We start from the raw sequence: 17,078 nt of genomic DNA on the forward strand, positions 1-17,078 counted from the left end.
GGTGCGGTGACTCCCAAGCTAGGCGAGTGGCTCCAGCAGATCCCGGGAATAACATCGGAGATCTCTGTCCAGAAGAGCGCAGTCCTGGGAACAGCTAAGATACTGCGCAGGACCCTCAAGCTCCCAGGCCTCTGGTAGAGGACCCGAGCTTGAAGGATAAACCGCCCGCAGGGGCGTGCTGGGTGTTTTATATATATATATATATATATATATATATATATATATATATAATATTCTGTAACTGTAACTTCTGTCGGTGCTGTGCTTTTTTGGAAATCGAATTTCCCACAGGAACCCACCCGAGGGATTAATAAAGTTCTATCTAATCTAATCTAATCTAATCTAATATCGTCCACCCCTAACTACAAGTTCAGCTGTTCTTTCCTAAATGCAGTAAAATGAAAACTAGTGATACAGCGTGCTGGGTTGAGGGTCATTAAAAATGCTTAATTATCTTTTATTACCAAATAAAAAATTTCAAAGGCCAGAATCACCAGAAATTTCAAAATATTGATGGAGATATAAATGTTTGTTTTTCTATAAATCAACCTTATTACATTTTGGCATAACAGCCTGCCATCAATCCAGCCTTTTATCCATCTACAGTTCAAGATGGCGTTTGAGTGTTTTGGCAGCCGTTCAGACTGATAGATGAGCTGACTCCGGCTGCCAACCTTTACTCTCCCTGATTGCCCAATTCCCTTCCAAACAAGATTTATGTCAGCTGGAGGAAAAGCTATCTTCTCTCTCTGCTGGCAAGGTGCCACAACCTTTAACCTTTGACCTCTTCGCTGTCGTTCCTGTTATGGCAGTCTTGTAATTAGGTTTATTTTTTTGTGGCATCAGTTGGAGTGAGTCAGCAAAAAAAAGAGAGGGGTGAGGGGGAAATCAAGGACAGAGAGAGGATGGAAAGGAGAGAAAATGATAACGAGCAACTGTGGAGGTGGAGAGATGTAGAACAGATGGGGTTTGTTAATGCCTCAGTGGTCTAAAAGGTGGTTAGCTTTTACTGTCTGTGTTTCTGTTTGTGTGTGGGAGGTTGTGGGTGTGAAATGACTTTCTCTAGAAGCACCCACTGGGTCCATTTTTGAGTTTTTATGTGTTTAAAGCCAAAAAAGTAACTTTTTCTGTGATTTGTCGAGTAAAAAAAATCCAAATCCACTAATCCTCCAAGGGTAAATAAGGGATAGACACAACTACCAGGATGGCACCTTTTCTAACTTTTTTGGAGTCTAAATTTTGAAGCCTTAACATTAGCAAATGGTTGCTGCCACTTTGACTTTCTTGAAGTCAAAAGTGGACATATTCACATGAGAAGGTAGAGTCCTAAGTTGTCAGCTACTGCTAGCAAACATGGTTAGCAAGCTGTATCCGTACAGTAATTAGAATATCACTCACCAAAACTACAGCTGGAGGATTTGTTGGATGGTATTTTAGTACAAGTACAAATAATATCATGGAAAATAGTCATAAAGGCACCAACAACATAAACAAGAGGTCCTTTAAAAAAGAAAAATCACCTAGTGGGGAAAGTGTATCCATAAGGACTAAACCATTATTTACTTGGAAGGAGCTTGGAAGGAAAAGGACTCTCCGCCATTGTTCTTAGAACTGGAGAAGATTCTCGGATGAGAGGTTCAGTCCAGTTGCTTTTCTTTCCAAGCTCCTTAGATTACCAAGACCTGGATGACTGAAAACCTCCCCAACCTTGCACCATTAACATGTTTATTTTTTATTTGAAGTTGGCCTTGAACCTCTATGGCAGCAGTGTCCAACTCCAGGCCTCAAGTGTCAGTGTCAGCGGCAGTTTATGACACTTTCTGCAATGGCTTCATTTTTCAGCTCTGAAGCCTTGGAGGCTAAGCAGTAACCTCCTGGGCTGAAAACTGAGAAGCAGTTTCAGTTCAGCAGTTTAGCTCCTGCTTCTTTAAGACAACTTTCCTATGATGCCTGCTCCTTGTAAAGTTCATTGGAGGAAGCAAGCTACCCTAGTGGTGACCCCTTGTAAATAAGGGAGCGGCATTATTAAACCTTGTTAAACGAAACCTAGCTCAGTAGACTTGTCTACCAATTAGACGATCAGTGGTTCAATCCCCAGTCTCTTTAGGTAAAGCCCCCAGAATTCCCCTGTATGCATTCATCAGAGTGCAAGTCTGTATGTGTGAAATACAGAAAGTGCGTAAATGTTAAAATAAAGAGGGTGTAGCCTGTAATTAAAAGCATTATAAGTACTCAGAAAGCAATACATGAGTAACAGTGCAGTCAGTTTACCATAAACACTCATGTTTATGCAACAGGAAATAAGAAAAAGCAGTATCGGTCCTCTTGAAGGCATGTGTTTTTGTTTTTCAAAATCTGACGCCTAAAGCATAGAGCTGCTCATGTGTTCATGATCGTCGGTAGTGCGTATGCTTTTTGTGACCTGACAAAGACTGAATGGCACAGAAATATTGTTCGTGTTAATCAGATTGTATTTCTGCTGTAATCTGTCATGTTTACACTGTGCTCGAGGTTAAATGTGTTGTCATCACTTTATCAGGGTTTTGTTTAGTATCTGGTATCTCCGTGAAGGCAGCTTTGACTCAAAAACAGACTAATGTCATGTTTTTAAAATTAGATGTGACAGCCTGGAATCGGTGAAGGAGTGATAATTTGATTAGCGCCTGTTGCTCCGGTGTTCCCGGTAGAGTAAATCAGCTCATCAGTTATATGTAATTGTGGTGTTAAGCAAATCTCTCTTCTATCTGTGCTGTGATTCACTCTTTGCATTATCAAGTACAAAAATAAACTGTATCTAAACAAAATCATGCTGTTATTGAGATGTACACGGTGCTGTTTTCCACAGTTGGTTGAGGTATTTTACAGTAAAACACTGTGTGTTTGTGAAAGTCGCCACTCCTCAACAACTGCAGCTGCACACTGTTATTACCATGCTGTAATGAAGGAGTGTAGGAAGGTGCTTTAAATGTGTGCTGTCAAATCAACGAAACACTCCCCCAAAAAATTATTTTTCTAGTGCCAGTAGCACTTGTAGGTGTAGGTTGTTTTCTGTGTTTAAAAACAGCCTAATCGTCTGGTGATGAAGTTTAATTGGTGTGTTTACTGCTGTGGAATTTATAGTGAGATGCCTTGTAAATTGCAGAGGCATCCACACACAAAGGTATAATTCTTTTATAATAGATTGTGACAAAAGCCATATTTGTTTAAGTTTTTTTCCTTTTATATGCTTGGCCTGTCTGGGTTAAACAAAAATGTAGTGATTTGGTTTTCGCTTCATACAAGTCTAACAAAGGGTCGGTCAGATCTGTGTTCAGTATACCAAAGGGGTCGGTAACAGCAGCGGTCCCCAACCCCTGTGCCATGGACTGGAGTCGTTTGGTACCGGGCTGCGAGAGTTGAGGCTTGGGTGTGAAATCTTTTGGTTTTCAGGGTTTTTATCAATTTTTGCATTATTTTTTTAATTGTTTTTATCGTTAACTTGGTTTCCCTGGATCTTTTCAATCAATCAATCAAAGCTTTATTCGTCACATGCAGGTTGCCCTGCAGTGAAATGGGAATCCCCCCGACCTTACACATATAGCACAAACATTACATGTGTGTTATGAATAAATCTTCTTTTTTTTTGGTACTGGTACTGGTTTTATTTTGTTGTATTTATCCACGACACCTTAAAGGCCGGTCCCTGAAAATATTGTGGGACATAAACCGGTCCGTGGCACAAAAAAAGGTTGGGCTGCTGGGTAACAGGAAAAGCTAGCATTGCGTGCATGGATGGCGAAAGCTAACAGTGTCAACAGGTTGGAGATCTAAGAACCCTAATCCCTAGAATCATGTGATCTTGGACTTTTGAAGGATGTTCACTGAAGTTAGGCCCTGAGCTGGCAACACTGTTGCCTCACAGCAAGATGGTTCGAGGCTGTAAGCTAGCTGGGGTGTTTGCATGTTTCCCCTGTGCCTGTGTGGGTTCCCTCCTCCAGTTTCCTCGCACAGTCCATACACCTGAATGTTGGGTTATCTAGTGATTCTTTATTGGCTAAAGGTTAGGTAGAATGGTGACCTGTCCACCTAGTAGCAACTGAGATTGACCTAGAGCTCCTGCGACACTGGAGTGGATAAGCTGTGGTGAATTGATGGAAGTTTCTCAGAGTGTTGAAGACTTTGAGTTTTCACATTTTGCAAAGCCAACCAATGGGACAGCCAGTCATCGAGCTGTAGGTTTAAAGCGCTGAAGTTTAGCCTCATGTTACCTTATTAGCCTCTTCCTCAGGCTGAGGGATACAGCTTATTAAATTAACACTGGTGTCAGATCAGTAACCAGTATCAGCAGATGCCTAAAGCCCTGTATTGAAATAGGAAAAAGGTTAAAAACATTATGGAGGTACAGTGAGACCTCGAGAGCTCCAGAAATGTGAATTTTCCCTCAAACCAAACTTACATCTTTTGCTAACATGGTGTGAAACTCTGTGAAGAAAACCTGACTTTGCACCTTTCTAGATGATGTACAGCTTGCAGTGTTTCCACTCTAAAAGATGGAAAAATAAACATCAGCGAGGTGTAAACGTGGGTCGTCACATACAGCATGGAAGGACAGTAAGAGGGAAATATTACAAGAAAGCAACACTGCTGAGAGAGAAGCAGTTACGTAACAGCGTGTCAGCGCGCCGCTCCGCAGCCGCCTTGCAGACGACAGGAGGGCTGCCAATGTGTGTGTTTGGTTCTCAGAAATATGAAAGGATGCAGTCAGCTCCCTGTCTCCATGGTAACTGCATCTTCCTCCTCATCTGTCTGTACTGCTCACTTTCTTTCCCCGCTATTGTTTTTCATTATTTTTACATTTTCATCATTTCTATTTTTTCATTATTATGTCGCCTCGCTCTCTCTGCCTGTCTGAGAGACCCACTCAGCCTTGTGTCATAACAAGCACACACAGGTGCTCAGGTGCACAAGCCGTTACATAAACAAGCACATATTTATCTTTATGCTTGCATGGCTTGTTGCTTTGATGAAGATGTGTGACATCTGCTGTACCAGACACATATTTAGCTGCTCATTCCACGAATTGCATGTTTTCATAATTTGCCTCCATGTGTGCAGAAATGGAGAAACAAGTCTTACCAGAAAAGTCCACTTTAATTTTTACCTTTGGTATGACTACATATGTTACTGTTGCTGCTAAAGTGGAGTTACTTTTGACTACTGCATATCCAGTTCATTGGCTCCTATCCAAGTGATCATTTTTAGAGGTTATGAAATTCAATCAGTCAATCAAATGTTTATTTCGAACATATAAGCAACAGGTCTTAGTAACCATAAAACCAAACCAAAAACAAAAAATAAATAAACATAAATCACTGAAAGCATATTTACACGAACAAAAAAACAAATGTTGATGATTTCCTGTTGGAAAAGGAGTCAGAAGAACCAAATGTTTATTCATTCTTGCCTCCCGATCTTCACTGTGGGTTGCAGTGGGTAGGGATATCTGGGTTCTGTCACATCTATGTGTTGGTGTTTGGGCTCTAATTTGGGTGGTTGATGGGTGTAGGAGTTTCCTCACTGAGTGAACCACTATACTGCCTGTTTGTATTTGTTGTTGGGTTTTTGTTTTTTTTCTTCTCTGGCCTTGCTCGAGTGTTTTGTTTCTGGATGTCTTTTGCCTCTTTAGGTAGAAGAGATGGTAGTCGGGGTTGCTCGTGCCATAATGCTAAACAACATTCACACAGGATTCATGTTAGCTGAATTTGGTAGCTAGAGCAATGGGGTATGTTGCTTAGTTTTCTTAATTAGTCTTATTTGTATTACATAAACAATGAAATTACATTATTCTGTTTTGTAAAAAAAAAAAACAAAAATCCAAATTGCAGACTGTTAATGTTTACAATATGTATATTTAATTAGTTTTTACTTTATTTGATGGAACTTTATTTTTTGTCATTCTAACATCATACTTTAATCATGCAGCACATTTGAATCGGTTGAATCGTGTATGAAACTTAAGAGAAATGTTTGGCAACTGTTTCGGATGATCATTTCACGGTTTCTTATAGTACTGCAATAGTGGCAACAGCAGTTCAGATATTCATTTTCACCCGTCACGCATGAGCATACATAAGTGCAGCTGTCTGCTGTTGTTGCCATATGTTGTTTTTATGCATTTGTTTACTGGTATCTTTTTTTTTTTTTTTTTTTTTTTTTTTTTGTTAAATGACATCAGAAACAGCAGTATGCGACATTACGTGATGGCAGAGCTTCAGTTCATCCTTTGTCATTTTTTTTTTTTTTTTTTTTTTTTTTGTTAATAAATAGGACAGGGGGAATGAATGAGAGAAAGAGGGGGAGAGAAAGAAAGAAAACCAAAGGGGAGAAGAGACGGTGAGAAGGGGGGGGAAGAGAGAGAAAAAAAAAAAAAAGAACTCCTGGGTCACCTGTATGGAGAAAAAAAAAAAAAAACAAACAAAAAAAACAAACAGAGGAGACAGCAAACAACAAAGAGTAACATAATAATAGAGAAAACAAAGCACCATCACAATAAACTAGCTAGTCATAGATATCAATATTTACTAAATAATAAACGATATTGTGCAGCACGCAAGATAGACAGCGCACAGTGTGCTTTGAGGCAGCAGCCAAGAAAGCTTTAGTCCGCGTCTGTGAATACCCATGTGTGCATACCTGTGTGGATCAGCATGCTTGCATTCCAAAGGTTTCTCCATGTAATGATCTGCTAGGGAGTGTGGGGGGGCCACAGCCCCGTCCTCCAGGGTGTGAAGTGGGTATGGAGGAGATCAAAACTCCAGACATCCAGAGGCCCCCAGAACACAAGAGACCATGGAAGACCAACAGAGGGGCAGCCGCGCCACTGTCCCAGTAAGAGCTGAGGAGAGTCCCAGATGAGGGCTCGCCCAGCAGCCGCGGAGCAGAAGTCAGGGGGAGTTGCAGTGACGCGCCCGTGAGCTCCGCCGGCCCCCAGCTGTGCCTGAGTGACCGAGCCCCAGGCCGAGAGGCCGGGGGCACCCCACCTCCAAAGGGGCCCGAGCGAGCCCCAGGCCCCGACAAGCGGCCGCCAAGGAGTGAGCCGGTGTGTACCCGGACGCCCACCCCCAGACACAAAGAACCACCAACACACCGACACCTGAGGGAGTCCGCCACCGGCAGGGGAAGTGGTGGTGGGTGGAGATAGGCCTCCAAACCTTGGAGGGCCTGAGGTGTCCCCAGAGAGGTGGTGTCTGATACCCAACCTGACATATAGACACAGACATACAGGCACACACAGACACAAACATCCATTCCCACCCTCATGCTCTCATATGCACTCACTCCACACTCAACCAACGTGGAGACAGACATAAAGAGACGCTGTACACACAATCACACTCCCCAAGCGTACTCTACAAACCGGGTCTAGGTACCCTTGCCCCTGGAGGGGGGAATTGCACCCAGACCCAGGTGGTGTTACCCTTTTCCCTGCGGTGGGGAGAGGCAGACCACCCCGACTCCGCAGCAGCAGGGAGGCCCCACACCCCAGACCGCAGTCGGACGGCCAACTCCTCCTACTAGCCCCAGTTTACTGGTATCTACTGCATAGATAAGTGGAAAGGTGCACATGGGTTCACTAAGCTGTGGGTGTCTGATATGAGTCACGATTGTGGAAAATCCCTCTCTCCTCCTTCCCTGCAACCTGAGGCGATTAGCAAGCAAGCAGTGTCACTCTGCAGCAAGTCCCTCTCCTACAGTGACAAGCAGAGCAGAACAAAGATCTATATATAAGCAAGGCAATATCTATAACTCACTGAGCGTCAGTGTGATTGCAGTCAGATGGAGGTCACAGCATTTGTGATGAGTCTGCTGTCTTTGCTGTGCAGACTTCATTCGCTCCACTATGTCTTTGTTATTACAGACAGGGCTGTAGTTGTGTAACGTTAAGTCCTGCTTTTTTTGTTCAGTCTGAACTCTACAAGAGGAGATTTTTAGAGGAAATAATCACATTTTGGTTAAGTGAAGAAAAACTGGTACTGCTTGTTTTGAAAGAGATGAATTACTTGAGGTTACTTTGTGTCGTTTGTTGGTGGTCTGTGGACTCTTTGTGGTTAATTATGCTTGTCTTTAGGATCATTTCAGTAATTAAGTGTGTCTTTGTGTTTGTTTTGTCTCTTAAGTGTTTAATTTCCTTACTTCACAGGGGTGTCTGATATATGGATATTTCCCTTTCCTTGTTACTCATTTCTTTTTTCTTCTGTGTCTCTTCAGGGTTGTTCTGCTTGTGGTGGGGATTATTTTGGTAATTTCAGTCGTCTTTGTGGCCATTTACTGGTGGCTTTTGATCCTTTTTGATTGTTTTGAGTGGTTTGCGTTGTCTTTGAATGGTTGGTTTCTGGTTGTTTGTATCTCTTGTCTCTGATTATTTTGCTTGTCTTTAGGGCCGTTCTGGTAACTTTGTGTTTCTATGAGGCTGTTCCCCCCCCCCCCCCCCCCCCCCCCTATTTTTTTTAAGTTTGTGTCTCTTTGTGGCTGTTTTCCTTCTCGTTTGGTTTATTTCTGTAATTTTGTGTCTTTGTGGTCACTTTGTGGCTGCTTTGGGTCTCTGTAAGCTTTTGTCTTTTTGTGGCCTGTTGTTCTTTTTTGTCTCTTTATGATTGTTTCCTCATCATTTTGGTGTCATTTAGATTACTAAGGGTGTTTTTCTCGCTCATTTTTTGGGTCTCTTTGTAGTTAATTTTTGGGTGTTTGTGGGTCTTTTGTGTATCTTTAAGGTCATTCTGTGGGTGTTTATTGTTATGTTAGATTGGAGCTATTTGGTAATTTGGGGTCTCTTTGGTGAGTTTGTGGTGATTTGGGTTCTTTGTTATTATTTTACACTGTTTAACTGAGCTCTGGTTCTCATTTTGAAGATCACATACTGAAGTGACTTCATAGAGAAGCCAGGAGGCTTTTTGGTGTTCAAACTCCCAGAACTGTGATGGTGGGATTGTAAATGAATCCATTATCATCCATCACATTCGTGAAGAGTACCACTCATAATTGAGCAATCTTTTTTTTTTCTTTTTTTTTTTTGCCCTGTCCCATTTGGTTCTTTAGTCGTCAGAATTGTTGTCTGAAGACCAACAAGGATACCCAGTGGATTTACTTTGCCAAATGGATCATCGTGGCATTGCCGTATTGGTCCATTTGATCGATCTTAGTTTTTATTATTTATTATATTTTATTTTCAGATGTTACAGATGGGACAGACATGAGTGAGGGATAGGAAAGGGAGAAAGAAAGAGGAAGGAAAAGAAAAACAGAAGGGGAGAGGGACAGTGAGAAAGGGTGGGAGAAAAAAAATCTCCTGGATCACCTGTTGAGAGAGAAGAAGAATAGAAAACAAGCAAAAAAAAACCCCAAAGCAACATACTAAACACAACACCATCGCATTAATCTAGCTAAGTGTAAACAGCAGTAAATACTAAATATTCAATGTTGTTGTGCAGCACGCAGGACAGACAGCGCACAATGTGCTTTGAAGTAGCAGCCAAGAAAGGTGTAATTTAAGTCTACAAACAGTGAACACCCGTGTGCACACCTGTGTGGATCAGCGCGCTTGTATTCAAATGGTTTCCACATGTAATGGTCTGCAAGAGGATGTAGCGAGCCATAGCCCCGTCCCCCAGGGCATAATTGAGCAATCTTCTGTTGTCCTAACCCGTATTTTAACATTTTAAATGTCCACATTTTGATAATATCCACACCAAGACTGCAGGTGTAAGCAAAAAAAGTGATTTATTCTCAGAACAAGTGATTACAAGTTTTAACCTTTTATTATTTTATTGAATAATGTAATATAGTCAGCTGAATATTCCCAGCTGGAGTTCCTTTGGTATCTGACAGGGCTCTTACAAAGAAATGAATTCAGCTGCAATAATAGCGAGAAAGCTGCAGGTTTCAAAACAATTGTAAAAACATCTGAATTGCTTTCTTGTGGTGCGCTGCAGCTGACTTACAGGAAATATCCATGTCTGTCTAAAAAGAAGACCGCGGGAAAGAAAAATCACATTATTATGTTTTCTTGATACATTCCTCAGTTAATAAGCCTTAATAAAATAAATTTTAGCGCTGGAGGTTCAGTGTTACGGTTCATTGAGACATCTAATGAGGGTGAACATAATACCAGGTGAACGCAGATTCAGATTGTCTGCTGTCTATGAACTCAGTGGTGCCACTGGCTTGAACGTGTTTCTGAGAAAAATATTGAAGCATTGCAGTGAAAGCAGAAAGCCGGCTCATCAGTCGAGAGATGCTTGGCCATCTGAAAGAGGTTTTATTTAGGATGAAGAGACTGTCTGAGAATTTAAACTGCTCAATTTCTGCCTGCACAGGCCAAGGACACAGATGAAAATAAACTGTTATTGACTCACTCTGAAACACTGTATTCTAATGGTATTAAAGTAGAAGACAAAAAAATCGAGGAATCAAAGGTTGAGTGAAAGCTGTTGTCACTGCACCGACTTTCCTTCTCGTCTCTTTTTTCCTGCATAAATTATTTTGTACAACACTTTTTTTTCTGCCTTTGCTCTTATCACACAGCCAGACTTTCTAACTTTCTTCATTACCACTTTAAACGCAATTTGGTGTTTCTTCCTCTGAGGGTGGGTTTGAGTAATCAAAGCTACTCAAATATGAAAGTATTAACCATATTTCTTCCCCTTTCTGTCTCTTTCCCCTGATTTCTTATTACAGAAAGTCAGCGAGAAGGTTGGAGGGGCGGAAGGAACCAAGCTAGATGATGACTTTAAAGAAATGGAGAAGGTAATTACCTGTTTGTCTGTGATCTGATACCAGATTTAATCTTAGCTTAGTGTTAAGCGTAGAAGCAGAGAGAAACTGGATCTCTCTTACCTCTGCTGGTAGAGGTTAGCTAATTTAAAAGTTATACTTGTTATAATCGCTAAAATAACCTGGAAGCTTCAATGACAATTTTCTGAGAGAAGGTTTGGTGCCAGAATTCTTCTTGGATCTAATCCACAAAGTAAGTGGGCACAGCAGAGATAGACTAGCATACTTTTGTTTGTTTTGTTTTTTGTTTTTTTTAATTAAACAAGACATACGTAAAGGTAAAGTTTGGTGCTCTAACTACAGCCTAACTGGCTGCTATGTGTTGCTTCACTTTGACCACATATGACTAACTTGTAAACCTGTATTACACCAGCAGATTTTTTAATGTATATCTAAATATATCTAGAAAATATTGCAAAGCTGTATTCCATGTAGTATATAGAGCAACTTTATTACTTGATTAATAACTGATGAGCTGTTGGCCTTCATCGTGGTCATTAACAGAAACAGAGCGTTCACCTTCAAAGTAAAAGTGCACTTTTTAAAATGCATTGGTTTCGACATTAAGGTACAGCTTCCAATTTGAAGGTGAACATTCTAAGTTTCTAGTTTGTAGGGTTGGGGAATACACATTTTTCCCCTAGTAATATTTGGTAGAGGGGATGGCAGACCTATCTATAGGCCTATGTCACTGAGGGTGAAGTTGCACCTTTCCAGGTTATGGCTATATAAGGTACCACCCAAGTTTTCTATTGCCAGAGATAATCACTCTGTATGAGTGTTGGTCCCATGTTGTTGTTTTGATTTATTTTTTCTGCTTTATGAAATATCCTTCCAAACATGTTATATGTTTCATAATTACCTTAATGAAGGCCACAAGCCTAAATACACAGGAAGAAAAATTGTTATACTGCATACTGAAAACGTTGCTGGAGCTGCTCTATGCAGTTTGGAAGTAGTTGAAGTTGTTCCTGGACTTTCTACTCTGTTTATACGAGTGAGTATCAGTTGACATGCTGATAATCTGGTGTTTCCCCTGCAGAAGGTGGACGTCACCAGCAGAGCAGTGTTGGACATCATGACCAAAACTACAGAGTACCTTCAGCCTAACCCAGGTATTAAATATACAAAGGTTGCAGAATACTAAAAAAAATTGCAAAACTATTATATTGTAATTCAAATTGTGACTCCTGATGTTACTGATGTTATTTCTGCTTTTTAAAGCATCAAGAGCCAAGCTGAGTATGATCAACACCATGTCAAAGATCCGTGGGCAGGAAAAAGGACCTGGTTATCCGCAGGCTGAGACCGTCCTAGGAGACGCCATGTTGAAGTTTGGACGGGAGTTAGGAGAGGAGTCCAGCTTTGGTAAATGTATACCTGTTAAATGACGTAAGATGTATCAGAAAGTTAACCATTTTTAATTATTTTTTCCAATTCAAGATTAGATAATAGAGGAAAATAGGTCATAAGCAGGTAGCAACCTTGGCAGCTCAGAAAAATTGGCTTTTTGCTAATTTCTCACTTTACTTCCAGGCTTGGCCCTCATGGATGCTGGTGAGGCGATGAAGGAACTCGGGGAGGTGAAAGATGCTCTGGACATGGAGGTCAAACAGAACTTTATTGATCCACTGCAGAATCTTCATGATAAAGACCTCAAAGAGATACAGGTCGGTAAACAAGTAACATTAGATATGTGGGAAATTGAATTTATAATGGTGACATGTTGTTGAATTCTTCTTCAACATGAATCTTAAATTGTTTATATCACATGTTCCTTTCTCATCTATTCCAGCATCATTTGAAGAAGATGGAAGGCCGACGTCTGGACTTCGACTACAAGAAGAAGCGTCAGGGGAAAGTCCAGGATGACGAAATCAAACAGGCACTGGAGAAGTTTGATGAGAGCAAAGAGATCGCAGAGCAGAGCATGTTTAACCTACTGGAGAGCGACGTAAGGATAATGTAATATACGTATTCCAATTCCACCATAACTTATTATTATCAGAGTTGAAGGTAAATATGTTCCTTAGCTCTACAGAGAAAAGTGTTAAATAATCTCAGATCATTAATACCAAAACAGAGTTTTGAAGACCAATCAGAAGAAGAAAATCTAATCATATTGTGCCCTCAGCAAATTAAAAGAAGATTTTATATTACAGCCACAAAAACATGTTCAATGTTTGTTTGTTTTTTAAAAAAAGGGGGGAACATATGAAATCAAATATTAAGGTCTATTCTTGTTACTGACATGTTCCAAGTAAAAAATTTTATGCTATATACAAACATGGAAAAGACAAGCAATCTTGTGCCTTGCTGTGCCAAACCAGTGCCAGCCCAGCGTGGGTATGGAGGATGGGTTTGGAAGAATAAAAACAACAAAAAACACGTTTATGTGTGTGTTGCAGATAGAGCAGGTGAGCCAGCTCTCAGCATTGGTCCAAGCTCAGTTTGAATACCACAGTCGTGCCTCTGAAATCCTCCAACAGCTCTCCAGGAAGATGGAGGACAGGTATCGATCCAGCCTCCTACTCAGGATAGAAATAAAGCTATAAAAATAGACTGTGTGGTTAGATAAAACTTAACTGTGTGGCTTCCTTCCAGGATAAAAGAAGTGTCCAGTAAACCGAGGAAGGAGTACACTCCAAAACCCAGAATGACACTGGAGCTGCTGCCACCCAGCGAAAGCCACAATGGAGGGATACACTCTGCCAAATCCCCAGGAAGATCACCAGGTAGAGAGAGGATGTCAATCTTCGATGTGCAGTTAGATGACTACCAGTATCCAGCTCAGTGGTATCTGTCAAATAATGTCCAGTAGAGATGAGGTATCTGCAGTAGTGTCTTGGTAAGTCAGGATCTGGGATGCCTCATGTAGTCTGAGCAAAAAGACGAGCACATCTACCAGATAGAAGAAGCCGTGGGAGTTCAGATGAGATTTAGAAGAACGGTTTGGCCTACTAACTGCAGGGTTGGCAGTTCAATTCCTAGCCCTTCCTGTCCATGTTGCCAAGTGCAAGGCACTGAACCTTAACATACGATGCATCCTGTAAAAGCGGTAGATACTACAGACTCTACATAAAAGCCTTGAGGAGTGAAACCAGTCCAGCAGTGCATTAACCCTATTTTAAGCAATCAGCAGGGAATAACTCCACTGGTTAAAATAAGTCTGGTTGTATTTAAGCGTATAAGAAAATTGCCCCAGTTCTCAATTGCTTGATGTTTTTAATCTTAGTCGCTATTTCAAGTCATCTTTAAGAGAGTTTTGTGTTTATTTTTTAATATATATTCCTGATCTGGGTCAAAATTGTCAAAAATTATTTCTGAAAGGCCTATAAACAGACTTATTGGCCACATACCCACTGGTTTGTGAAGTCCTGTTGTGAAGCCTTGTAAATTCATAACTGTGAGGCAAATCGGACTGATTGGCATTGCAAACTTGTGATTGATAAGTCGTTATCTATCTGTCTATCTGTATGTCTAATTTTCAGTCAGACTCCATGTTCAACACCCCAATTGGAAAAACACAGGAACGACATCAGAAATGCTTATCTCAAGGTTTCACAATGAGTCTTCACCATCAAAAAAAGGCCATCACAGTGGCTCATTGCTCTATCTGCCTGCCAGCCCCCCCCCCCAAAAAAAAATTAATTAATTAAAGCATGTCAGAAAGGGGACACAAACCAAGCCTCGGGGGTCGCAAGCTAGTGTACTCCCAGTGCTCGGCATCTGGTGTAAAGATGAGTTCCAAATTAGCATGCGCATCCATCCACTGTGGCATCCCCTTGGGAAATTATTTAGCAGCTGAAAGTTTCTTTCTACCTTCTAGAGTAGTATTAGAGTCTGTTAAACTTGTTTCATATTCGAGACAATTTACTTGTATGGACTTGCATGATTTTATTTTAAGTTTAATTATGAAATATACAAAGTTATTTAAAAGATTCCTGACTTTCTCTGGATTTTAGTTGTGCAGGATTTCAAAGTTAGTTAGAATGGTTTTCAGTTAACAGGTGAGCCTTGTCAAACCATTATGTTGATATCCAGCAAATTAGCCCCGTTCAATGCACAGCAAGAAATTCTTAAGTAAAACAAAATAGGCCCCGTATGTAACAGTGTCATTAAGCTAAACCAAAACAAACCAGATAACCAAAAATGCCGCATAGAGAGTGAAACTGACTCACTATGTTTTGCTTCTGTCCATTCACAGCCCCTATGGACCAGCCATGTTGTCGAGCGCTCTACGACTTTGAACCAGAGAATGAAGGTGAGCTGGGCTTCAAAGAGGGGGATGTCATCACCCTGACCAATCAGATCGATGACAACTGGTACGAGGGTATGATCAACGGCCAGTCGGGCTTCTTCCCCATCAATTATGTGGATATTCTGGTGCCGCTCCCTCATTAGGTCCTGTTACCAACCTTCCGCTTCCCCTCGACCAATCCAGACACCCAGAAAACAGCCTGTATTTGCATAAACAACAAACCACGCCCTCCTTCTACTTCTTCTTCTTCTTCTTCTGTGCTTCTGTGCGATTCTGCTTTCACAAAATGGACTGAAACGAGAGAGAAGCCCGAGATGGGATACATAAGATGCGGCAGTAGAACAGCGATTAGAGTAGAAGAAGAAAGGGAGAGGAGGATTATAGCGTGAGAGCTGCATAAGCAAGGGACTGAAAGAGATGAAAAGACAAAGAGATGATGTTCTTTTATAGCGCAGTGCTTGGCCGGGCAGCACAGAATACTGTGAGGTTATGGAGACTTGCGAATAAGGCACGGTGTATATGTACGTGCATGTATGTGTCTGTATGTGCGTTTTGACCTGTTCTTACTGTATTTATGATCAAGCCAGCACAAATTCCTGCTTGTCGGTTTAGCTGCCTGACAGCTTTTTTGTGAGACTGTCTTCTTTCTTCTTTTCTTGCTGTATTTCTCTAAAAGTAACTGTTCTTTCTACCTTAACTTGCCTTCTTGTGCTCTTTTTCATACCTAAATTTTTCAGAAACTGTCACAGTTTTACCAGCTGTCTATCTTTGTTACTTTCTCTTGTCTTGTTATTTTCTTTCATTGGGTAGCACTACCTTTTAGAAAGGCTCCATAGTCCAGATTGTAGACCATCAAAATAACAACCCAGAGCCACAGATCCATAGAGTTTATGATTTAGGTATATTTCAACCTCTTTCTAGCTCTTTTTGTAACACCCTCTGCCTTTGCTGACACTGCATAGCATTTCAATTCAGTGGCTGAATGCATGATCCAGCCAAAAAAAGATTGACTGTGTTGAAGTAAGCTTGGTCTTGCTAGAATGGAAAAGAGAACATTTATCCACTTGTTTTTAAACCCATTTATCTTGTAAAATGGAACTTTTAGGAGGGTTTTGAGGCTTGAGGATCAAGAAACTCATTCAACACATCACTAAGCAGGAGTTCAAGTGATGAAAAGGAGAAGTTTGGGTTACTCTTTTTACCAAGCAGCACTGATTTGCCATCACAGCCACAGATGAATGTTATTGAACAGAGCCTTGTTTGTTTTTGTTTTTTATTTGATACACATTTGAGCATTCCAGTATGCATAGTGAGAAAGAAGTTTGTTTGTTTTTTCCTTTCTATATACTGTGGTTTCCTTGTACTCTGTGGAGTAGGAGCTTGCTGATTTGTCTAAATATGTGGCTTTTGCATGCATGACTGTGTGTGGCTAGATGGCTTAAAAAACAGCAATTTTAGATTTCTTCAGATTTTCAATAACTCATGCTCAGAAACATAATTAAGTTTGGGAGGTGATACTCCCTTGCCAAAAGGCACGTCAGTAGGACATGTAGTAGCTGATGAACAGTTACAACTAGTGCTCCCAGCGTTAATCTCATTAAAATGACATTAATGCCATTTTAACGAGATTAACGCTGGGAGCACTAGTTACAACAATTAATATCTACCCAACAATCTGTCTGAGAAGTATCAGTAAAGTCTACTGTGAATGACCATGGCAGACCCGATGACATGAACGTGCTTTGCATCCTTTATTTACATACAAACACATAGAGATTTAGCTCTCCTGCTGCCAGCTCAACAATATCACAACAACTAACCATCACAGGACCCGTCAGCGGGGCATGATTGCAGATGCTGTGCAGGTGCATCTGCCTTCCTTGCATGGCACCGCAGGCCCCACCCCGCCACATACCCCCATCGCCCGACTGAGGCCGGGCAGACATCCGGCCGAACCTACTCCACCACCACGAGTGGGAGAGGGGATCAGCCCGGATCGTCGGTGCCC

At 41.2% G+C, this 17,078-nt stretch overlaps 1 protein-coding gene across 1 annotated transcript in view; it reads left to right on the forward strand.

Moving 5' to 3' along the window:
• The window catches only part of LOC146673848 (endophilin-A1-like), a 55,650-nt gene extending 40,437 nt beyond the window's left edge, over positions 1-15,213 (forward strand). The window contains exons 2-9 of the mRNA XM_085392244.1: positions 10,714-10,782; positions 11,852-11,924; positions 12,034-12,177; positions 12,346-12,479; positions 12,605-12,763; positions 13,218-13,321; positions 13,414-13,544; positions 15,017-15,213. Of these exons, the coding sequence (XP_085248370.1) occupies positions 10,714-10,782; positions 11,852-11,924; positions 12,034-12,177; positions 12,346-12,479; positions 12,605-12,763; positions 13,218-13,321; positions 13,414-13,544; positions 15,017-15,213 (1,011 nt within the window). The remainder of the gene's footprint in view (positions 1-10,713; positions 10,783-11,851; positions 11,925-12,033; positions 12,178-12,345; positions 12,480-12,604; positions 12,764-13,217; positions 13,322-13,413; positions 13,545-15,016) is intronic.
• The last annotated feature ends 1,865 nt before the right edge of the window (positions 15,214-17,078 follow it).

The sequence above is a fragment of the Rhamphochromis longiceps genome, linkage group LG3, assembly GCF_057381845.1.
Source record: "Rhamphochromis longiceps isolate RC_006_pf linkage group LG3, R_longiceps_female_GT1.1, whole genome shotgun sequence".
NCBI classification, from domain to species: domain Eukaryota; kingdom Metazoa; phylum Chordata; class Actinopteri; order Cichliformes; family Cichlidae; genus Rhamphochromis; species Rhamphochromis longiceps.